This window comes from Manduca sexta, chromosome 17 (assembly GCF_014839805.1).
Source record: "Manduca sexta isolate Smith_Timp_Sample1 chromosome 17, JHU_Msex_v1.0, whole genome shotgun sequence".
Taxonomy (NCBI): domain Eukaryota; kingdom Metazoa; phylum Arthropoda; class Insecta; order Lepidoptera; family Sphingidae; genus Manduca; species Manduca sexta.
Window position 1 is genome coordinate 14,037,735 of NC_051131.1, and position 26,160 is coordinate 14,063,894.

The 26,160-nt window shown below is 36.5% G+C and overlaps 1 protein-coding gene across 8 annotated transcripts in view; it reads right to left on the reverse strand.

Annotated features, from left to right (window-relative positions):
* The window catches only part of LOC115442556 (disintegrin and metalloproteinase domain-containing protein 11), a 231,073-nt gene that overhangs the window by 38,414 nt on the left and 166,499 nt on the right, over positions 1-26,160 (reverse strand). For all 8 annotated transcript variants that reach the window (XM_037439663.1, XM_030167614.2, XM_037439665.1 and 5 more), the window contains exons 7-8: positions 11,813-11,946; positions 2,040-2,256 (exon numbers count right to left, since the gene is read on the reverse strand). In XM_037439663.1, coding sequence (XP_037295560.1) covers positions 2,040-2,256; positions 11,813-11,946 — 351 coding nt within the window. The remainder of the gene's footprint in view (positions 1-2,039; positions 2,257-11,812; positions 11,947-26,160) is intronic.

The following is a 26,160-nucleotide window of genomic DNA, read 5'->3' on the forward strand; positions in this document are numbered from 1 at the left end:
TCTTTTAGTGTTGAATAGTCCATTTATTGAGAAAGGCTCTAGCCTTTTTATTGTTTATTATAGATGTAGCCTCAATTAAATAAAAAACAATAAAATGTATCTATTCATGATTATAAATCAATACCCATGTGTTGATTTATCAAATGATTCAATCTACTAAAACTTTTCAATATCGAGCCAATCACGTAATCCGTATTGAAAATTAATCCACTTTTTGTTATCCCCATTCGTTTACTTAATAAAGTGCCGCCGAATTCCGGCAAAGTAAGCGACAATAAAATAACATTTGTCAAATTCGAAGCTTAGCTTGTCAGGAGTTTGCAAGTTGTCACAAGTTGAGACAAGTTGAACGTCTATTGCAGTAATCTTTTGGATGAAAACAATTTCATTCACAATTAGCCTTTATTTGAGTTTATTGTCGAATATGTTTGTTATTTGAGTTTTGTTTAATTTTATTGTTCTCTTTAATGAGGACGTTGTATGAATGCGTTCCAGGAGAACGTAATTTAATGTGAATCTAGTTTTCAACCATCATTATATTCTGTGTAGACGGGTTTGCAAAAGTTATTATAAATTTTAATATATAATCTAATATTACTTTTAACATCACGAACACGTTGTGGTTTACATTGATTTCTAGACCGCTACATAAAATGAACTCAAAGAAATAGACTGAAATTATTAAGTGTCCTAATTGTCACTGGAAGTTCCCCGATATATTTTGTATCTGGCTGGTTGTAGCCTCAATATCTGTCAAAATAGCTTTGCTTAATAAGCTGGTATTATTATATGGACCGTAGATATGTTTTTTGCTTGTCGGTCAGTATGGCCACCCCCGTTTTTATCATTAAGACTAATGTAGAGACTAATTTGCCGTAAAAAGTAGAAAAAGGGGGGTTATCCGAACCAAATTTCTATCTTTTAACAGTTCGAAAACTGCACCGAACGCGAAATTTATCGAATCGCCTGAACAAGTGTATGGTAATTAGTGCTTACAGTAAGAAATTCGATTTGGAATAAAGCATACTAGCACCTCGATCTGAACGAACTCCAAGCGAAAATAGATCTATTTTCCAGAGTATTTAGAGTGAATTTGCCAATACAATACTATTGACAGTCGTCAGTCGGTAATGGCGCTTTGACACGTGTCTAATACGCGTTTCGTTTGACCAAGACTTTAGTGCGATGTTTAAAACAATTTCTTAGTTTGCTTCCCTTCTGACTTTACAAACGACACAAACTTAACGACCTCTCGAAAATAAAATAAGCAATTTCAAATTGTCTTTGTTACTGTTCTAAATGTAAAATTTCCAAGATGGCGAGTTCAAAACTTTACTGACATTATGTTTACGCTTCCAGAAACAATTGGAGCGTATTGCTTTCAGTTTTAAAGTGTAAAACACAAGTAGTTCGCCCCAGGATTGTGCGCAATGTCTGTTCTAATGTTATTACAGTGTAATCCTTGCTTTTTACGGTCCACACGGTATACTGGCAATTGTGGTCCGGTAAGCCTCCGCCATAATAGGCGGCCAGAGTAAATTGTTACAGTCGACAATGGCCGAGCGAGAACGGCACGAGCGTACGCAATTTCGCCGTGTAATCATGTGCATTTTGTCCGTGGTGTGAGTGCATGCTACTTTATTGGTATATTGAGCCTGAATAGGCCGGATTTTATTAAAGCGCGCTTATGGCGACTTGTTTTGTGCACGTAATTATTAGCTATACAGCTGGTCGATCCCGTTATTGTTTTGTTTCTCACGCATGACCAACCTGAATTTTGTCTTAAGCAATAGGTACTGTTATTTGGCGTTAGTCATTCTTAGACCTTATATGTTAACTCTCATAATATTCGTATTTACTGGTTTTAATATAATGAATATAAAGATGCAAACATTTGTAGCACAGAATTAGATGTGACAGTATCTATCCCGACTATTGACACGTTTATAAGTATAGAAGTAGTTCGACCACATGGTAAAGACAAATTAAGAATTATTCATAAAATATATCTACCATATAGAAAATATACCAATCCTTACCAGATCAGCAATATTGGCCACTTGGATGGCGTCGTGCACCACCTCGGACCTGGTGCTGCCGTTCCTCCGGTCGAACATCGCCTTGTCTATGATCAGGGCTGTCTCTATGTACTTGGTTGTCTCTCTCACGTCACGCCTCCGTCTGTTCAGGGCGCGGAGGTTGGTGTTCTGCCACCAACGCCATGAGCGACCGTCTGTCGAGTGGTTGCCGGTGCCACTGGGAAAGAAGAAGAGGGTTAGGTAAAGAAGAATTAAGACAGAGAAGGTATGGCGGTTCATACTTGCTGAAGTGTAAATATTTGTAGACATTATAATGGTTTTATTGTTATATTATTCATAACTTACATTGGTTTATCTAATGAACTGACATTACGATTCGAAAAATCGGAATGTCACTGAAAACCAATCAATTTTAAGTCTCTTGGTACGCTCACTACCAACTCAAACTTGTTATATCTAAAAATAAACATTTCATATTAATTATAAAACACGCGTTAAAACAAAATAAATTTAAAACAAAGATTAAATGAAACACAAAGAGAAAAAAACATAATCCTAATTGCGAAAAAGTATCACGAATCCAATACCCGCCAAAAGCGTAACCGCAGACGCATTTTTTAATTTACCGCCCGGGCACCGAGCCCATTGAGCGCTTATTATTCAAAATCGAATAAAATCGCCCATTAAGTAAGACCGGGCTTTATTCGAAAGAAACCGATCTCTTTACATCCCCTCAACGAAATTATAAAATGTGGGACGTTCGAAAACCGATTTTTAGAACGATTGAGTATTGAGGTTTTATCTTAATTCAAGGTTCTAATCAAGTTTATCTCGAAGGGACTCGGAAAGGTTGAGGGTGCGTTCGGAAACTTTCAAACGTTCTATTTTTGGATTGATTCATGTGTCATAAATGTTATTGGGCTGAGTTATGAGAGCGTAGGATGTAATAAAACCAGATGGCCGATGACTTTTATTCGTCCGAATTTGTTATTAAACTTGTATTGGTTTTGTCGGGATAGGATTACTTGGCCGTAGTTTTGTGATGTATGGACTGTAATTTCTGTAGTATTTGTAATGAAAATGTACTTGAGTTATACACAAGAGGATTTATAGTATTTATTTTTACAAAGGAAAGGGAATGTTTTGAAATATTAGGATAATTCTTGGTAATTTATTTAAAGTATCCACTCATAAAAATAGTAAATAGCATTGGTTCGTTAATTTCAAAATAATACAAAGATAAATCATGTTTTTATCTCCAGGGTATAGGCAGAGGTGCACACAGGGCACTCTCTCTTTTTACCTAGTTAATTCCGTCACATGAAGTGATAGGTAGCCGAGTCCGTCGCCCGTCGCATTTCGGGCACAAATTCCAGACTCCGAGTTCATAGTTGTAGAAGAACCAGAATATATTACTGAATCCAGGATTTGAACCCGGCAAATCAGAGCCTACGCCACCGACGCATTTCTAAATAATAATTTACCAAAATACATAAAATATCTATTAGCGCAGTCCATGCTGTAACATTTTTTAACTGTCATCTAACTCTTTGGTTATTCTATTTTCCAAGATAAGAAAATCTTGTTGAGTTTGCTTTAAAAACAATGTATAATGCTCTCCGTTAACTACCCCACAACAGTTCCTACTTGATTTGTAAGTGGAATGGGATCCAATAGATTGTCAACTGATGAGTAATGATTACCCCTCGACAGTCAACACTATTACGCCGGCTTGTTGGAACCAGATATATACATTATACAGGCTGATCCCGGAACGCGACACACCTATGTGGGCCACTTACACAGTAAAGTATGAGATAAATTTAAATCAATACTTTCAATAAAGATACCAGATTCCTGATCACGACCATTAAAGGTTTCCAAGTATGTCATTATGTAATAGTAATAATAATATCAGCTCTGTATTATATACTTGCCCACTGCTGAGCACGGGCCTCCTCTACTACTGAGAGGGATTAGGCCTTAGTCCACCACGCTGGCCTAGTGCGGATTGGTAGACTTTACACACCTTCGAAATTCCTATACAGAATTTCTTAGATGTGCAGGTTTCCTCACGATGTTTTCCTTCACTGTTAAAGCGAACGATAAGTTCACAAAGAATACACACATGATTTTAGAAAAGTCAGAGGTGTGTGCCCTTGGGATTTGAACCTGCGGACATTACGTCTTGGCAGTCCGTTCCACACCTAACTAGGCTATCGCCGCTTTTCATTGTCATTATGTATTACCATGAATTTCTAGCAAAATAAGCTCCCAACCGCACCGTCAAAACTCCTTCTAAGTCACTGTAATATTTAAATGCTGCCAGATGCAGAACGTTTGATGGACAGGTTGTAAAGTTTCGGGATATTTTTTGCGCTGGCAACATTTCTACTTTGACGGTGTCTCGTGGGATTGTATGTAAGGTATTTTGGTTTGCTTACAGTATTCAAAGGTGATTTCTTATGAATGTACTATTTTGTTTGTATGAAATAACGGAGTGAGTTATTTGACTGAGGGTAGGACATCGTTTATTCAAAGCAATATTTTTAGACTTTTATGATTACTTTTAAGCGATACGACCGCCCACAAACAGTAGAAACACCATAAAAAACCTTGAATTACAAAGTATTGTTTGGTATTCTACTGCGCTCGCCATCCTGAGACATGAGATGTTAAGTCCTATTATGTCCAGTAGTTACACTGGCTACAAAGTTCTTTAAACCGGAACACAATAGTGCTTCTTGGCTGTGGATATGAATGAATCGTTTCTGATATAGACTGCATGCGAGAATTATATCATTTAGTTGGTAGTTTTATTAAAAGTACTAGGTGTTGCTCACGGTTTAGCTTGCATAAAATCTTTCTTCGGTACAAGAGTCCCTAAAACGCTACAGCGATTCCCAGCGGTATAACAAAATGCCGGGATTAGAAGCCTATGTGTCAATCCAAGACATGGTCTATCCGTGTGTCGAATTTCATCCAATTCAGCTATTTCTGCGTTTCTACAAACATCCAAACAATTTTAGATTCTTGCCCATTTATATTAGTATGTTGTTATTTATTAATTTCATCGAAATAACTACGAAAGCACTATTTCACAATAACATTAATACTCATTTCCAAGAATAAAGCCATTCTTAATCACTTAAGTCAAGAATCTTTGTAATTAAAGGGGAGACTGGTGAAATTTCGGACGAAAATATCACTCACAGTCGCCGGTTTCCCTTGGAAATGTCTTGATAAATAATGTTGTTTGGATAACGCTAACACTGTGCAAATAGCAACGATGGGTAGAATGGGGCAACAATTGATGTGTCCAATTAAACCGGCTTGTATGTATCAAATTTCTGAGGACACGTGTGTACACGGCTTTAGTTATTTGCCGTGTATTACATATACAGCGCATTGGACACGAGGTATATTTGCTTATCTAGTTCTAGAAATGTTAAGTGTGAATGAATGAGATATTTTATATTTTGATTGATTCAGCCAAGATCAGCCGGGTACGCAGGAGATATAGTGCACAAAGTTGTGCTGAATAAATTGGTACATTCGCTGTTCCTTCCCTGATGATGATGACATGATCGGAGAGAATTCAGGCGCAGGACCAACGGCTTTACATGCTTTCACGGTGAAATCACATCGCCAACTTTCTGACTCGAGCTGTGACTGAGTAATTTTTAAGATAAAACACCCAGTCATAATTATTTGGAGCTGACCCAGGATTTGACCCCAGGAACTCAGCGCGGTAGTAGTACTCTTACTGTGTACAATTACAACTACGCCACCGAAGCAGTCAAACACATTTTATTATACACACACACATACACACGCACATGTACTTTAGAAAAAAAAAAAATTTCTATATTTTTTTTCTTTATTTAGGATATATTAAAATACTTATATGAAATTAAAACCGATGTCTAAGATATAGGTTTTTATTTGGATAAAAATAAACCTTATAAAATTTGATATAATAAATAACAATATTTGTGGAAATTTATGCTTGATTACTTGTTTGAAATAATCTCAGAAACTGCTTACGGATTTAGATGAAATTTGGTACAGATATACCATATTATCTACATATTATGATTAACATAAACGCTTATTTTTATTCCGAAATTTAGTGATACAATCAGGAAAACGTTTTTGTTTGTGAAAAATTATAATATATTTCACATAAAGCCGAATAATAAACCGATGTGAGGTCTGCGCAACACATTTTCAAACATATTGCAGAAACGATTTAACATTACGACCTGCTTATCTGACATGCCAGGAACATAAATCCAACGAACGAAAATATCCAGAAATAATAATGCTCTGTACATCTAAGATCATCGCAAGCAAGATAGGCTGCCGGGCTGTTCTATTCATTCGGTTTGATGACGTCACGGTAATGACGTCAGCGGCATTTATGCCTCTGGCGCTATCGATTGGATTTCAAGTTGTTATTGTTGCAGGGAGATATCAGTGTGATGAATTACACACAAACACAAACATACGTATTCGGAGCATATGGGAAAGGGAAGCCAGAACTCACCAGTGTACCAATGCTCTGGTATTTCCAAACCTTGGTGTGGTAGAGGTTATAATATCGGACACATTGATTTAAATTTCCAGAAGTAAATTATTCAAATAGATTTTTGTATATTATAACTACGTCATTGCTATGTTATCAAATATTTCCTATAAAACATTTCCAATCCATCCCCCAAAATCCCACAAATCCAAATCAATGGAAACACGTCCACGGTGTAGCTAAATTCTTCCAAATCGGAAAGGCTCGGATCGCGCGCATTCCTCTGGGATTCGGCGGGAATATTAACGGGCCCCTTTCATCACTCCACGCAGACAAATTGAGTTCGACTGAATGATTTATGAGGTATAAGTTGTTCACACAGGTCTTCAAAAAACCGCGGCCTTGTATCGCGATGTGAACGATCACTGTGGTTTAGGTGAATATTTTTGAATCCATCTTTGTTAGGTGTGAGTTAAAGAAGGCTCTGTGTTTCAAATGTCGACCCAACTTGAGCCGTTTAGTTTTTTCCTTCATCATAATGAGTGTAGATTTAGATTAATAAATCTCACCTTAAAGCAGGATCTCAAGTAGACCTTTAATGTATTGAACTATTTAATGAACAAAGCTTAAGCTGGCATTCAAGAGCTTGTTCTCGGCTGAGACGGCGCTATTTAATAAATACTTAGTCTGGCCATAAATACTGTTACACTTAATTATAAAAAAATATTACATTTGAATTTCGAATCTGTCATTTTTATACGATTGTTCATTGTGTTTTCTCATTTTGGCGCCAATACATTGTAAAATATTTTGCGATATTAAAATGGTGTGGGGTGATAAAGAGAACCGAATCGCTGTGATAGCATTACACAAAGTAGGTATGGAGCCAAATGCAATTTTTAAAACTCTCCATACACTTGGTATTAGTAAAATGTTTGTGTACCGGGCTATTAATAGGTACAATGAGACCTCCTCTGTTTGTGACAGAAAAGATCTGGCCGTCCACGTAGTGTTCGTACGAAAAAGGTGGTCAAAGCAGTAAGGGAAAGAATTCGAAGAAATCCTGTCCGAAAGCAAAAGATTTTATCTCGGGAAATGAAGATAGCACCTAGAACCATGTCGCGTATTTTAAAAGATGACTTAGGACTTGCAGCCTATAAGAGACGCACTGGCCATTTCTTAACTGATAATTTAAAGAAGAATAGGGTGGTAAAATCGAAACAACTACTGAAGCGGTACGCAAAGGGAGGTCACAGAAAAATTTTGTTTACGGATGAGAAAATTTTTACAATTGAGCAACATTTTAACAAACAAAATGACCGTATTTATGCTCAAAGCTCTAAGGAAGCTTCCCAATTAGTCGACAGAGTGCAACGTGGACATTATCCGACTTCAGTGATGGTTTGGTGGGGTGTTAGCTATGAAGGAGTGACTGAGCCATATTTTTGTGAAAAGGTATCAAAACATCGGCACAAGTGTATCAAGATACCATTCTTGAGAAGGTAGTTAAGCCCCTTAACATCACCATGTTCAATAACCAAGTATGGTCCTTCCAGCAAGACTCGGCGCCGGGTCATAAAGCTCGGTCCACGCAGTCTTGGTTGGAATCGAACGTTTCGGACTTCATCAGAGCTGAAGACTGGCCGTCGTCTAGTCCCGATCTTAATCCGCTGGATTATGATTTGTGGTCAGTTTTAGAGAGTACAGCTTGCTCTAAACGCCATGATAATTTGAGTCCCTAAAACAATCTATACGATTGGCAGTGAAGAATTTTCCCATGGAAAGAGTGCGTGCTTCTATTGATAACTGGCCTCATCGTTTAAAGGACTGTATTGCAGCCAATGGAGACCACTTCGAATAAGCTTTTTATATTTTTAATTGTTTTATATTTATGTATTAAACTGACACACTGTAAAAGTAATAAATGTTATTTGCAGTTAACAATTTTCTTTTTTCTTTATTACAATATTTATGGCAAGACTAGGTATAACTCACCTGTCAAAATACACATACTGTAATTGGCAGTGTCATTTGAACTGATGTTAATATGGTTTTATTAAATAGTCCGTATCTTAAGATGTTGACATTAATATGACAAAGTCGCAACCGATATCGCATTTCAGAGCTAAACTAAGCTGCACCTATTTATACAGCCTTTAGATAATCTATGTTTGAGTGCGATTATATCGTACTTACAATTTTATATACGCAATTGGTCACAGCTAGTTACCAGTAAACAAATTGTTCCAATCAAGGCTCCAGAATTCTACATTACCTTCGCTTTATTATTAAAGACTACGAAACGAGACATCAAGTATTAACCACACACTCTCATTACGTTTAATACATTCTTTTTGTCACTGTCGTACAAAATAAGGTCAGTCCGCCGTCACATGTGTGTGATGGCCAATAATTAATCAAAATTAACACGCTCCAGCTATCGGTTATTCAGTTTGCTGCGGCGAATGCATGATGTTTAAATAAAAATACATCGCAACTTCATTTTTGGGTCACAGCCAAAAGTGCTTACGGCTGTTGAGGTTTAAAGAATCCGAATAAAGTTAGCGGTTTTTTATCCTGCCGGTTTACGACTAGCGTAAGCAGTACAAATATAATGGCGTTAGTGGCTGTTTTTCTGCTAATGCTTGTTTAATATTCTGACAATGTCAGAAATTATTATGACATTTATAATAATACGCATGACGTAGATAGATAACTCGTAGCGGTTAACATAATATGTACTACGACGTAGCAGCGTAGTATCTTGAAGCAAATGTAGCGTTCTTTACTAACCACTGCTACGTATTTTATCTAAATTCATTCTACGTATCTCTGACATTGTCATAGCGTCCAACAAGACCGCATTTTCATCGCTCACGGCGAAACGGTGCCAGTAATGTTCCCCAACATAATAAAGCGAATATCTATTCCATTCGATCAAAAATAAAGACCGTGGACGGCACAAACGCGAAGTTCCATTGTCGGCAAACTTTAAATTATTTTCTCACATAAATTCAAATGGAATTCATAATGAAAGTTCACATTGTGTACTCTAGCAGTTTGAAACGGGGCTACTGTAGATGGGGGGAAAAAAATCACAAACGAGCGCTAAACTTTCAACTGGGCTGCATAATTCACTTCTTTCGGCGTACTCTTAGTTGCTGAGATTCCGCCATTGTTCGGATAACCTGTGATTAATAACTATGCGAGATTTCTTCGAGCCGTTTTGTGTTCATCGATGTGGGTTAATCCGCTTAGAGGATTTCGGATATAATCCGTAATCAGTTTTGCCTTATTGAGGTTGGGATATCCGAATATATCTATATTATTATTAAATTGTATCTATTCCGTGTTGAAATTATCCTATACTCTTTATCTTCCCTTGCATCTTCCCTATTGTATTTCATTATTTTAATTTAAAACAAGTTTTATATAAGATTTGATTTAGTTTTTCGACTGACCGTCTAGCATTGAACATTTGACCCGGTTTGGGAATCGAATCCAAGACCTTACGGTTGAAATTGTGAACAGTTCCAAAAATCTAGCAATTGCTGCAAACAAAAAGATAAATTTAAAAAAGAAAATGTCTAGTTATTACTACAGTTGAAAATGATTATTATGAGACTAATTTGCCTGGATGACAAACCAAGTTAGGTAATATAACAATTCTGCTATGTGGTAAGATTTGTTATAGAGTTTATGACCAGTATATCGCTTATTAATTGAAGATAATCTACATAACTCATTCATTGAACCTTTAAAGAAAATTACAAATCGCGATAATGCAAAAATGGGTACAAACATTTACCCAACAAAATCCCTGAAGATTGGACCCCTCCGACCGTTAACTCAAACGTTTAAATTGTTATTTCTTATTCAATTTAATTACGTTCTCAAATAGAATTGAATTCACTGTTGACTGTAGATAGGAACTTGTGAACTATCGCGCGTCTGATTTACAGTGCTAACTTGATTAACTCCGTCACGTTCTGTGCTAGCTGTTCTAAAATTTGTTTTGGTAACATTAATTTTATATGCTACATGATTTCTTATATTTAAACAAATGTTAGATATTGTGATAAAACTATTTACGGATTTTATCGCAGTTAATTATATTATTATTTTCTCTCGACGTTTCAAAGTATTTGTAGCCATCGTGGTCACGGGACGGACTGACATTAATTTGAGAAAAAACATGTGGTCTTTTTAACAAAATAATGAACTAAATCGTACAAAAAAATTAAATTAAAGTTACAGAGAGATGGTAATGATACGTGGAAAGGAAGAGGTAAAGAATAATTTCAAGATGCTCCCAAAAGTAATCTGTCTTATGTACTAATTTCCAGACTAATGTCATATTTATTTAAAAGTCTTTTAATTAACTTGTCTTGACTTGTCTAACCTTTTTCTCTTTAGACTTTTCCTAACATTCTTTAACACTAGATTTTATGTCATTATCCCTATTAGAATTATTGTTTTGGATGTGGACTTTAGTCTAAATATCTACTTATCCATCATAAATTGTTCCTAAGTAGTTAATTATATAGTCTTACTTATAAACTTGTTTTAGCGTTAAGAGATTGTTAAGAATTGCTTAAATAGCTGTCAAAAACATCATCGGTTTCCTAGTTTAACTTATTAAGAGGCAAGATGGTAGGTTTTGACTTACAGCTGATCGGGTAAATTTGTATTTAACTAAGCATAGCTTTGAGAAATTTTTATAAGTAAGACTGATAGTAATAGCTTTTATGTCATTTGATAAACATTTTCGTTGTTATTGTTGTCAAACCTATAATTATTACACGTATATTGTGAAATGTAAGTGTTGGCTTAATGCTGTAAGTTACTTTTTAAATCAATTAATTAATCACTTGTAATTTAGATCTAGTAAGGCGCAGTTCAAGTATTATGTAACGCAATTTTAGAAGATTTTTGATCCAACCACCCCCCATGTAACGCGCCGTAACGTTTTCCTGCGCGCCCCCGTCCCCCCTCCAAAAGTTATGTAACTTTAAAATGTAAATTTTTTTCTAATATTCACAATTATGTTACGCAAAGTACCGTAAAGTTGCTTTTTAGCAACCTTACCTTCGTTATTGTTTTAAAATAAAAAAAAACAATGTTATATAACGCGTTGTACGAACCCCCCCTTTGACCCCTGTAACGCATCGTAACGTTTTCAAGACCCACCAAATTGCGTTACGTAATACTTGAACGGCCCCTAATATGCTCATCACAAACTTACTAGTTAGGATCATCGTTGAGCTCCTCGACGAAGTTGAGGTGTTTGGTGCGCCGGTTCTTGGGTCGGAACTCGAGTTTGTTGGCGCACCCCTTGTTCGCCTTGGTCCTCGCTTCGAAGATCACATGTGGGTGCTTCTGCTGGAACAAATCGACGCACACGTGTACATTTTTATTGTTATTAGATAGATTGGGTACATGTAGGAAGACATTAGTGTACTGCGTATTATGAATAGTTTGAGGTGTTAAGGGCACTAATTCATTATTTACTGGGGTTTACGAAGGTAGCAGGACTATTGCTACTGGCAGACTGCAGGATAAGATAAAAAAGACATTCTCGCTATTGCTCAGTTCAGTGTAATTGATATGTACTAGTGACATAGAAACATATTTTTTTTTATATTCATCATAATCTTGGGATTGATGTTATAGGTTGAACAGGAAAATAAAAGAACCTGATTAAGGGCGTCACTTTCGCTTTTTCGTTTTAAAGTTAATGTTGCCAGTACAAGAAATTAGTTCCATATTTTACTACAACATGACGAGGCTTTTTATTTTTCTGATCAGGTGTTAAACTCAGTAAAAACACCTTTTATCTTAAACATGGAAGATTCTCGAAGTTTTTCGAATGTACGATAAACTATTATAAAATAATTAAGAAAAATAAGAATTCGTGGAATGTTATTTATACACCACGAGTTCGTTAGGGATCATGAAACAAAAGGGAAAGATTCCTCAAAAATATTCAACACAAAAATATTCTTAATGATTTGCTCGGTTTGACTCGCCACAACTTTATTTACCAAACGATTTATAATTGGATCATTGTAGAAAAATATTAAAATGTTTCGCAAATTTTGTACGAGATTTTCTTCGGTGTTTGAGAGTAATTTTCTTTGAAGAAATCGAGCGGGTCCCGAAGGATTCGATTGAAAACTGGGATTGTGTAAAGATGGACGAATGTAGTTATAGAGATGGGTAGAAGTACTTCGGCGACCATATCGCTTGACTTAATATATTTTTTTAAATACTACAATGTCTTGACTGTCTTTGGATCTACTATTTCTTTGGTAAACCAGTCCGGGCAATTTGAATATTGTTATTGATTAGAAATTCTACAGTATTGCCCAAAATGACAGTCGAACCCTGGACCTGTTTGTTCTCAGCCCATAAAACAACAGTAATATAAATTACTTTGTGTAATTATTCTCGTGTCGACGTCTTAGGTCTTTATCCGATATCGAAGAAGTTGAAGGGCTTCGTTCGCATGTCAGTTATGAGCATTGTATGTAAGATTACTCATTAATGGTTCTTCATTAAAATTTAATTGAATTGAATTGCCAGGACCGCATTTAGTGCCACTGCTGTTTAGTTATATTTATCTATCCAAATTTATTTGTTAATATTCAGAATGATTATTTTCTTCTCTGCGTATTTCAGTTAAAGCCCTAAATATTTCACGCCTTATATTTTAAAATAAATAATGCTTTTTTATCTAAACTAGAGAACTTGTTAAAAACCACATTGACGAGCATCAGTGCATCAGGTCAGCCTGGAAAACTAGATGAAAACGTCCATAAGCTACGTAATTAGCTTCCATTGCTCGCTAAAATCACTTTTAGAACGCGAAGGAAGCGCAATGGCCAGTAATGGACAGCATTATCGAGATTTCTGCACGATGCGATCGCCCCTGCAGTTCGGTGCTTTCCAACATTAACACTTATCGGAAAACGTTTATATCTAATATCTTGGATTTGGTAGGGAAATTTTCTTTATTCTCTTAGATTTTAGAACGTGAATGTGGTTATTGGAGTTTTGTGAAGTAAAATAATGTGTTGTTAGAGTTAAAATTGTTCTGATCCCTTGTTGAAGTTAAAGAAATAATCTGTCTTCTTCTCTTCTGTTCTTCAGTCTATACATTCACCCAATGCTGAGTGTAGGCCTCTTGTAAATTTTTTGTACTTCAGACGGATTTTTGAGTAGGAATAAAATATCTACAGGACAAATAAATTCTATAATACATCGTATTCATTGGCAGTTGTACGTATAAATTATCGTCATCCAAGATCTAAAGAGCCCAATAATAAAACACCAAATCCGCGCCTCACATAACCTTGATTCGTTCTAGACGTCCTCTCCGCCATTTCAATTTTGGTTGGATTGCGGTATTCTCATTTTGGCTTCGTAATCGCGTTACAAAGGAGAGTCGCGAGGCTTCGCGTCCGTAGAGCCACATTTAATTAAAATTAATGTGGTTAATAATCTTACGTCTTCAATATGGATTTGGTTGTTGATTGCTTCAAGCTAATTCTGAAGCGTAAGATGTAGTTCCATTGACTTGCATTAGTGTCGAGGTATAAAGTACCTAACCAACTATATAATAATTAATATTGCCAGAAAGAGATTCACATTACTGCAATGAGTAAAAAGTAGTTATTGCCTTACGAATATAAAAATATATATGGAAGTATTTTAAGATGTTTAGATATTTTATAGAATGGAGGTCATTCACCACTCCATGGGTTTGGGTCAAATTTATATAAAGTTAAATCAACTCCTAGATACTCACGTATCATAAAACAAAGTCTCTGCCGCGTCTATATGTCAACGCGATAAATTTAAAAACTACCGAACGGATTTCGATGAAATTTGGTATCGAGATAGATTTTTTTTTGTGTATCGCACGGACTCCTGAGTTTACACCGGGGGAAATACGCAAATGGGATACTGGAATCTCCCAGTTTAACGACTGCAGATCCTGGAGGAATGTTGGGAGGGGATAGCTGGGAAGGAAGTGTGGGCGAAGGATAAGGAAACCTCTTAGGATGGGAGGAGAGAAGAAGGCTAGGAGCTATTCGCGAGCCCTTATAGGCCTCAATATGAATTGACAACCATGAGATATACATGAAATCGAGATAATTTGAGACCATGGAAAGGGCATAGGTTACTTTTAGCCCGGGAAAATGTATTGCAAGACTTTTATCTCGGAAAACCTACACGAAGACGAAGCAAAAACTATATTAATAAATTATTTACTATAATTATAAATTATAAGCCATTTATCCCAAAATGTAGTAGCCAATAAATCCAATTTTTATTTTATTCATTAATCCCAAGAACAATGTGGAGTATCTGGGAAAGATTTTCACGCAGCAGCTACAGCAGTATTGTAAAACAATATGGCTTTTACAAATTAATGATGAACGCATTTCAATAATCACGGATAGTGGCAACGTCGCCGTGTCGCGCGCCAAAGCATTCCATTCAATATTAAAACCGTCCGAACAGTATAATGTTCCGAAATGCCGCATCACGCTTTAATTCAATTGATATTTCGAAATTCGATATTTTTGGCTTTATTAACTTATATGTTTTATTGTGTGTATTTCTATACGACATTGACCATTTTGTGAATATCGACAGCTTGACCAAAGGTAGATAAGCATCTTGTTTGCTTATAATATACAGAAGTGGCACCAATAAATGTAGAATCACGGTTATCTTAATTAAGAACTCTTTTATTACGTATTATATTTATTTAATAAACTGGCACACACGGATACCAATGATCAAAAAGGGGCCTCTCCGGGCACGGGGGAAAGTAGGGCTGATACTTTTTAAATGTCGGCCGTCACACTTGACAGCTGACACGTCTACCTGACATTTGCAGGAACCACAGACTCTCAACACTGTTTGCTACACTAAGAGCATTAAATTTCAAAGGCAAATGAACTCTCAATGTTCAGTAACAGATTACAATTTGCCTTAAATGGAAGGAATATTTATGGAACAATGCACATATCTCCTTGGCAGCTCGTATAGTCAAAGCGTTAGTGTGTTACAAATGCTTTGTGATGGCGGGACTAAAGCCTTTTGCGGGCATATGCCGGCCAACTAATTAAAAAAATAATGATCACCTGATATTCATTGATTTCATTCGCCCATATTATTTTCCAAAATAATTATGGATGTCCTGTACTAATATGATTTTTTTGGTGGTAGAATATTTAAATTCGCCTGGACAAAGACCAGAACAAATTAATTTGAGTAATAATTAAATATTCTCATGCTACTTGATTTATCACAAGTGCAACAATGTTCGCCTATGTGATGAATAAAGTATCACTGGCTAGAGTTGATCATCTCTCGTCAGTCGACTCTATCTAGGTGTAGTAGTGTTATCACCAAAAAGCCCAACAGCCACTGCTTTTCTGGGACATTACTGCCCATTGGATCCTTCCCATTCACGCTTAATCTCCGCCGTGGCGCTACTTAGAAAACCTTTTCCAATCAGAACTGCACCAATACATAAATAGTTTATTAGGTTTTCAAAGCGAAGTCTGCATTCGGCTCACGTACGCGGGCCAGCATTTCATTCGTCATTAACCGGCCCTCTGTATCAATACCCAATGTATCGCATGGATTACTATTCAAATTGCATTGAAAACTTATTGCTTGGCTATTTGCTTTGGTATTAGTTTCCCATCAGCACGGGTTTGTGTAATACACTTTGTCAATGCTTTGTTTTGGTGATTAAATATGAATATTAAATTCATAGTGCTATTATCGTCTGAGTCCTGTTTATTTATCTTGTCTAGTGGAAGTGTACTTAGGCTAGCAATCATTGTGTAGTATTGTGTAAAGTATATGAGTAGATGAGAGATGGGATACGTTATTCAGTCAACAAACAAAAACAAAACGAATCACTTTCTCATTAACAAGTCAAACAAGGTTTTGGGTTCAATTGCCAGGTTGGGCTATAAGGATTTATTCAATCTTCTTGAGTTACCTGTGATTAGATATTGAATGATAAAATATAATAGAAAAGAATATCGTAACATAAAATACAGAGTTCTTAGACGAAACGTAGAATTTTGTTAAATATTTGGACTACAATTTATGTCTAAAGATATATTATTTTTGTACAAAAGAAGGTCGAAGTATGGGCAGTACGTATTATTCTAAACCTTATTTGTGTTTAAGTAGTGTAAATTGTTTCCGCGGCGGCGCTGCTGTGCAATATGGCGGCGGTGTAAATGAAAAATGGCGTCAATTTGGCGGGCAAACGCGGCCAAATTGGATATTTCTCACTGTGTAAGCCTCCTAGCGCGTGTTCCTGTGTTTTTGCTCTCCCATTGTGTATTTGATTTTATTTTCCACGTCAAACGCTCCAGTTGTACAGATTTTTTCAAATACAAAAAATATCTGAATGTTATGCGTATTTGTTTATGGTCATTGTTTAGAATTTTACCAACCATCTCACTCGTAGAGGAGGCTCGTGCTCAACAGTAGGTAGTATTATAATAGGTGACTGACATTATTATTATTACTTTAAGTTTTACGCCTTCTTCTATTTCTGAGGTATTTCACCAAAGCTGTAAGCTTTTGGCCAAATAACTAAGATGGTTGGTATATTAATTAACCTATTGATTAAAATTTTCTGATGATTCCACGCGTCTTGTATGACTGCTTTTCGTAGTAGCATGAATGAGAACGGATGACTGTTTAGGATTTTCAGGCTAGTATGTAATATTTAAGGGATGCTGGTGTTGGATATAATAATAGGGACTCCTTTGGTAATTTTAGTATCATATGATAGCGGCGATAGCCTAGTTGGGTGTGGAACGGACTGCCAAGACGAATGTCCGCAGGTTCAAATCCCAAGGGCACACACCTCTGACTTTTATAAAAATCATGTGTGTATTCTTTGTGAATTTATCGTTCGCTTTAACGGTGAAGGAAAACATCGTGAGGAAACCTGCACATCTGAGAAGTTCTCTATAGGATTTTCGAAGGTGTGTGAAGTCTACCAATCCGCACTAGGCCAGCGTGGTGGACTAAGGCCTAATCCCTCTCAGTAGTAGAGGAGGCTCGTGCTGAGCAGTGGGCAAGTATATAATACAGGGCTGATATTATTATTATTATTAGTATCATTGTTTAAAATATCCTATTAATATAAACAGCAGTACTATCTACTCTGACACTCACAAACGTAAGCCCGTAGATAAATTAATTCAACATTCAAATACATAACTCTAGCCACAGGTAGAGCTCAGGTGAAAATCAAACTTGCAACTTACCACCATTAATTCACGCCTAACATTATCAGCCGTTTGAAAATGCCATTTATTTAACATTCGCAGCTCAGTTTGCGGTGTATTTGATTGCCTTTGCTAAGAGTTCCATCCGTGCAATTAACGAACTGTGCCTCACAAGTTTCTATTAATGAGAAAACTTCGACCGTCTGCTCGATGTGTGTATTATATTTTTTATTGCCTGTAAGATTTATGGGTGAGTGTTGAGCGAGAAATGACGGATTATAATGATTTAGTCAGTAAAATAATTTAGTAAATTACCTTGTTATAATTATATTTTATGTCATGTCAGTACAGATACATGATGCCAAATTAATGAGGGTCTTTGTTAACATATAAGGATCGAACAGCGGATTGCAGTGTACACTAATCTTACAAATGTTACGTAATTAATTTTAAAGACGTTAATTTTTTTACATTACTCGCACGCACGGCAGTGTAACTCCACAACATGATAATAAGTGGAGAGGGGTCCAATAGAATGTCGACTGACGAGAGATGATTACCGCGGCAGTCGACACAATTATGCCGGCCTGTTGGAACAAGACACAGACTGATCCTGGAACGCGCTCACTTACGTGTGCTAGTGACGGGTTTTAACACACCCAAGACTATATCTTAAACAAACCGGTCCATTCGTTTCACAGTCAATAATATCATTCCACAAAGCGTGCAACAATATAGTACACTAGCGACCCGCCCCGGCTTCGTACGGGTGCAATGCTGTCTATATAATGGATGTTATTATACATATAAACCATCCTCTTGAATCACTCTATCTATTAAAAAAAACCGCATCAAAATCCGATGCGTAGTTTTAAAGATTTAAGCACGCATAGGGACAGAGAAAGCGACTTTGTTTTATACTATGTAGTGATAGTGATTAGTCAGCAAAGAAAACTTTATTATTCAGCCAGAAACGTAAGCATAATGCAAACTCGACTGTAAAGTCTAGATAAAGGATTAACAGATCATGCAAAATAGGTAGGTCAAAGTTAGTACTAGAATCGGATTGACAATGCCCATACGGTGAATTATGAGGGGGGGCTGCGACGGTGAGTTGGCTAAACTACTTGGTAAAGTTCTTCCGCCTTACTCCTAATGTTCTCAAGTGAAGCTGCAGTTGGACGTGGAGGATTTGAGCTAAACTTGCGAATATTAGATTGTTTGACACGCTTCGTGAAGGATTTGTGCCACGTTTGTAAGGGGCTGTGGTGGAACTAAGGTTTCACGTGGAGAATGTTTCTTTGTTATTTGTAAAATTATGCAAATAACAGAGGAAATTTATAACAGACCACAGAAGTTTATTCTCTAGAGAAAGAGTAAAAAAAATGTGGTTGATTTTTTTTTTTATATAGCTTTAGAAGTCAAACGTGGAAGTTGTCTAGCTGATGAAAAGCAGTATCCGCCACCCATCGACTGTAACTTTATCACTCAATACCAGAGGCACAACCGACCTGTTGCCTTACAAGAGATGAGTATTCTTTTCAAGCCTCGTGTAAGAACACCGTTGTGCTCAGGAAACAACAAAAATTAATCGATATTATTTATCGGTATCGAATTTAACTATTTGAAAATTGATTAGAAAGATAGTGGCGAAAGGTAAAAAATTCCGAAGGGGAACCCGACACAACATGTAGGTACTAATATGCATGAACGCTCTCTGCAAACCGTTCTAATGATATTTTTCCATAAAGGGAAACCTGCAGTAATCGGGTTACATGGACGTACGTTCAATATCTATTATGTAGAAAAAAATACCTTTAAAATAGATGATGTAACACCAATTTCAGTTACGGATAAATAACTAGAAGCAATCGATCGTCTCAACAAAAAGCTTCCAAAAACAATATCCCATACAAACAGCCCCAGTTTGTGTAGACTGCACTGCATCAGCAAAAGCGACGTTAAACTTCAGTTTAGAATTGCAGATTATGCTTATTGAACCTGTTTAAGAGTCGACGCCATTACGCCTCAATCTAACGGTGCAGTCGAAATTCACTTCAAACTAAAACTAATAGGTTACCACTAATGTTGAAGTGAATTTAAAATGGCGGCGAGATTTTGGATGGGGTTTGAAAGGATCCGATAAGTTTCATCGTTATTGATTGTTAAGAGAAGTATGATGCGATAACAGGCTAGATTTTTTGTGCGGCACTATTATGAGTTACCGAAACTTTTGGTTCGGGCGGAGATGGAAGACACCACCGATCTGTGGTGAATTGTCAAAAATAGCTTAATTCGGGAATGACCTATAACCTGTAGACAGGACAAGAATCATCAAAATCTTAAAATACCTATACACAAAAGTATCTTCGTGTTTAGAGCGCGAAAGCTCTAATATAATTTAAAAGAATAAACAAAATAAATTTCAAAAATCACTGCAAATCTTCCAGAAAATACATCCGGAGCAGCTCCATCAGTCAGCCGCGGCTGTTATACCGTTCAAAATAAATCAAACCAACAATTCCAAGGTGTGGAAATGTTAACAAATTTTATACAGCTTGCAAATTTTACAATTGCCCCGTGACATGCAAAAATCAGTGCTATTACTTTAGAAATACGGTGCACGTCAGCTGCATTTTAAAATTGCACCGTTCCCGCAGGAACGTTACGAGGTATTAGTTGGAGCGATATTTCGTCATAAATCTAAGTGTTCCCGTTTCAGGTGGTTTTTGAAACTTTACCGGTATCAATTTGCGGTGGAATACGTTCTTTGAAAAATTAGCCATTATTCCGCTTTTATAAGTTCCAATTCTATTGTTATTTATGTACATTTCGTTGTTATATTTTGATAAGATAAATTCAGTATACCATTCAGGGAGATCCATTAGGTATGCAGGATGAGACCACCATTGTAAGTATCAGTAGATTCATTACTTGAAGGGAATTCGAAACTAACGCCTCTAATTACGCAGACACGTAGCAAGAGTGTCGAGGGGGGCGCTAACCTCCCGAAAATCCAAAACATCTGCGGAACACGCCCTCTGGACGTAATTTATGCGGACGGGCGACACGAGTAGCACCTTTTTTACGTTTTTTGCGAAAGTATATTTTGTTGTATGATTTTTTTTATTAGTAATCTTTTTCACAGTGTATTGCATCTAAATACTGCGCTTTAAAAATAATTTTTAATCATATAAGTGTAAGGTGGAACGTGTATCGTCAATTTCCACCTTAAACTGATCCGATTAAACACGGATTTAACAGTCATAATGTTACCTCTAAAGCCTCTAATATATAAATAAAGTAATCTAAACATGATTGTATAAATGCAAGTGATTTTACATTCATTTTATATTCTTATAGGTGGTATTGCAACATTGCACATTGAATTTTTTTTTCAATTTGACAAGAAATTGTTTTTTTAAATGTTTTGGTCACTATAATATGTACTATCCATAGTCTTAATTATACAATAATAAAATAAGGTCTTGGTCTTGTAATTAGAAGTGTACGGAGAAAGAAAAAAGATATTTTAATTTTAAAACTGGTGAAAGATACTACAAAACGGTTACACAAGGTGAAATTTACCGAAAGGGAACCCGACATACCACGCAGGTACAGTCAGCAACAGAAGTCGTTGAACATAATTTGTTTCCAATATTTCCTAATCATTATCATTTACCATAAGTTACTGATTACATTTAATTCAAAATAACTTGTCATAATTGAACTACAAAAGTAGCTGAACGCAGTCAAACCATTGAATGTCAAATATTACTAGCGAATTCTTTTTAGGATCTGTAATAAATACAAATGTGGCTGAAATTAGCACATTCTTTGTTTTATATAAGTACAAGCTTTTTTCCTATTCATTAAAATGAACCCATCAAGCTTCAAGACACCCATCTCGCGAAACGCAGCGCACCGCGTTTGTTACTATCAAAACATTGCCGAATTAAACCAACAGTCCAGAATATCAATTAAATTGTTATTTTATAACATATTAGCTTTGGCTCGCTACTCCGCCCGCGTGAAAAAGTTTTTCAAGGTCAAAAGTCATGCTATATATTTACCCGGGATAGCAAGTAGCCTATAGCACTCAGGAGTAATGTAGCTTTCTATTAGTGAAATATTTTCAAAATAAGTTAAGTAGTTCCTGAGTTTAGCGCATTCTAACAAACAAATTCTTCAGGTTAATATAATAGTACATATTGAAGTTATTAACCAGAATTATATACTTTTAAGTATGGGCAAAACATCATAATATATTAGTAAGTAATATTATAACATTAATAGGAATAGGTTAGTTACATTTTAAACATCCTATTTTATAGAGCACTGGCCGGTTTAAGAAACAAATGTGTAAATTCAAAATTATTCTGGCAGGAGATTCTCTTCGAAGGATTCAACGTAAACGTCAGTTTCTTTTTCATAATTTTTCGGCCAATCCTTTACTTTGGTGTCCATATTTAAATGATAACCTTAATCTGTACTCTTCTTTGGTAAATGATATATGGTCCGTTTCGGTGTTCAGGTGTTTTGTAAATTAGTATCTGTTCATCGACTTTTGTTGCTGATCGTACTAATAAGTATAAATACAATCTGAAAATCGTTCTAATCATAATTAGATTCTACATAAATTCTATATAAAGGGAAGCTGGTAGGAATCCGGTTATATGGACCTTCGCCACTGCTACCAAAATTTGGTTCAGGAAGAATAAAAGTATTGTGCACAATAAAATGTTCTCAAACAAACTATAACATTCAAACAATCATCATAGTATGAAATATCAATGAATTTAGCATCTAGTGAGATATGCAACGAATATTATAATATTTGGTGTTATTTGTTAGTGTTAGCATAATATTCTATTCATGGCATACACATTTAACACTCTTCTGATGTTTATTCGCGTAAAAACAAGAAGTGGTGTCGTTTAAAATGCATTACCGCGGATAATGTCTGAGTGAAGACGATATATAATACACAGGTGGACTCCAAGCATATGCACCTCTTAAATCTGTTCCCTTCTAAATTACGTTTAGTGTGTGCAGGGACGGCTGCAGGGATCGGGAGAAATTTTATTTATATTTTCTTTATAACCCTCTTAGTAACCACAGTTTACACTTACATACCTTAGTTATAGACCTTAGTTACCATACCTAGTTACAGAAATCCACCTCGGAGTTGAAATGATCTTATCTTACTTCTTACTAATATTATAACTGCGAATATTTGTGAAAAATGTTTGGTTACATGTTTATACATAAGCATACGCTTGTTAGATGTAAGCTCAGAAACAGCTGAACGGATTTGGATGAAATATACACGGATAGATCATGTCTTAACTTATAGGTATTCTTTATAATTCGTCCCGTGGGATATATTTAAATTTGCGCTGACGTCGCGTCGTTATATGGACTTTCAATTGATACAGTGATTATGCGGATTTTTCTAGTGGAAACGGCCTTTCACACAGGCGAAGCCGCGAGCAACACCTAGTGTTAAAATATATTTTGCTCGCGGTTCTGTCTGTTAGAAAGTTCTTTCTCATAAAAGTCTCACTATATTTCCGAGATTAGCATCTAGACATTTATACAATTGGGACAAAATAGGATTAAAGTAAAGAATAATTTAACATTTCTGGAATAAGTAAAATATACTGGCAGTTTATCGGTATCAGCAGTATCGAATAAAACAAAATCAACAATTTAACATAATATGTAAAATACAAGAGTCTGTCATCAAGTATTAATTGGAAAAGCAATTACACGCCACTTTATTCGCCAATTATGCAATACAACGTTACTCGGATACATCGACTCATTTTATTTCATGTACAACTCAATGTTTGATTATAGGGCACTGGAATGAGAGAAAGGGACAGAGCGACAATTTTATCATACACAAACTTTATCCCCAAAGTGGTAAGGAGAGGTGCAACATGCGCAACCACTATCCGTCGAGTGTACTCCGTCACATGATGTGATAGGAGAAGAACATTTTGTTTTGTTGCTCGCATTATTCACGGAAAGCCCACAAGTTGTGTCCACAATCTCTTCACACAAACAGTGGGACCCTAAACCCCCGTTATCTTTCTAAATCCGCCCCTGCCCTAACAATGCCACTATCTCAGCAAGATATACAGTAATATATTGTCGGTTAGCACACAAGAGCAAACAAATGTTCAAATACCCTCAGGTGCATTCTATTCTGTCCTCTTTCGTACATTATGTTTATTTATAGGACTTATTGAAGACTTAAATATTGCCTTGGTCTAGGGCCGCGTATAGGATTTGAATTTATGGATTTCAGGTTCGTTTCCAGGTAAATCTGTGTATGTTTTTTAATAAGATTTGACCGGGATGGAATTCTCTAGACAGGGTCACAGAGTAAGTAAGTCGTAAGAACTAAGCATTATTTTTATTAATCATCGTGATTTCACATTAGGGTGGGATTAGGGCAAATAAAATTGAGCAATGAATATCCATAAATTGAACTGAAAAATCTTCACAACTTTGATAACCCACAATAGCCCTAAACCGCGATAAAACCTTTATCACAAAACCCTAAAAACAAATGCCGTCAAGTCAGTGTAATTTAAATATTTCCCTTCTTTTCGATAATTTTCCCGAGATATATGGCAAGTTGACGGTCACGTGCCGGGTCGCTAGTTGCTACCGGTATACCGGTCCGATCGGCTTTGTCAGTGTCAGTATGACGGATAAGCCCCATTCATGGCGAGGACCCTGGGTTTTAAGGTGGTGGAGGGTGGGGTGCTACTGTCAGCGGGTGATTAAATTTTGAAGGCTTTTGATTAATTGCGTTTATTGTATTTGGGGTGTGGTTTGATTGGTTCAGTATATTTTACTTAATGTTACAGAGCTGAGGGTTGAAAATGTTTGGAAGTTAGAAGTAACAGCATAAAAAGCTGGCCACATGATTTGGAATGTTGGTCACATCGTTAGACAAAGTCTTGGGAACTACATAATTAGAAATTTATTTGGGAATGCGACGCGAACGGTGCCAAAACAGTTGATAAAAATAATCTCGTCCATAACAACTCGCTACACGCTCATCTTATGAACCTGCTGTCACCCCCACCGCAGGCTTACAGCACGTAATAAATTCACAGTAATTCTTACCAAAGATATATAGCGTCGTTTTATGGAAGGTGGGAAGTGATTTTGAATAGTTCCAGATATTAGTCGCGATTTATCGTTTCGGTAAGGGAATTTCGCTTGTTATTGCCGGCTAAAAACTCTAACAAGTATGCACTTTGGGTTGAGGGTGTATGATTGAAATTCGCTTGGCCGTGTTCGGTTTATGGGGATCAATCGGTGTCGCTGACAGGGCAAGCAGTAACTATACATCAATCCCGTTTTCTGATCTTCTGTTTTATGATACATAGGTTTGCTATTAGAGGGAATATATTATATTTGGGTTGCGTTTTATCTCATTTTATAATATTTTACTCTACTAACTAAATGAAAAAGTTTGTGACAAAATTTTGATGTTTGTAAGAAGTAAACTCAGGCACAACTGAACGAATTTGAATGATATTCGGCATACGCGTAGACCATGTTCTTGATTAATACTTGGGTTACTTTTTTTCCAAGAATTTGGTCTTTTGAAAAAGATGGCGCTGGTGTATAACTAAGGCGAAGTGGATCGGTGCAGTGATTTAGGTCTTTTCGTACCGAGAAAGGCTTTTCACTCGGGAGAAGCTAGAGCTACAACTCGTGTATGAGTCAAATTGACTGCCTCTGTGGCGTAGTTGTAAGTGTACACGGTACAAGTACGACTATCGCGCTGACGTCCTGGGTTCGAATCCCGGGTCGGGCCAAAATATTAGTGACTGGGTTTTTCCATCTTAAAAAAAATTACTCAGTCGCAGCTCGGAGTCAGGAAGTTGGCGGTGTGATACCCCAGTGCCTCGGAAAGCACGTAAAGCCGTTGGTCCTGCGCTTGATCTCTCTCCGGTCATGTCGGATTGCCGTCTCACCGAACTATGAGAGTGAAAGAACAGAGAGTGCTTCCGTGTATTGCGCACACACTTGTGCACTATAATAATATGTCCTGCGTACCTGGCTGATCTCCGTTGAGAGTCGCCGCCGTGGCCGAAATTCGGCTAGGAGGGATTCGATTCGATGAGTCAAATTTGCCGAAGGGTGCCTATTCCTACTTTAATGTCAATAACGTGGTAGAAATTAGAATCTTTTACTAACAGACTCTGCCCTGGGCATTGTGAGAGCGTTATCAGTATTTGTGGAACACGATTATTTAATTGTAAGATGCATTACGATGCAG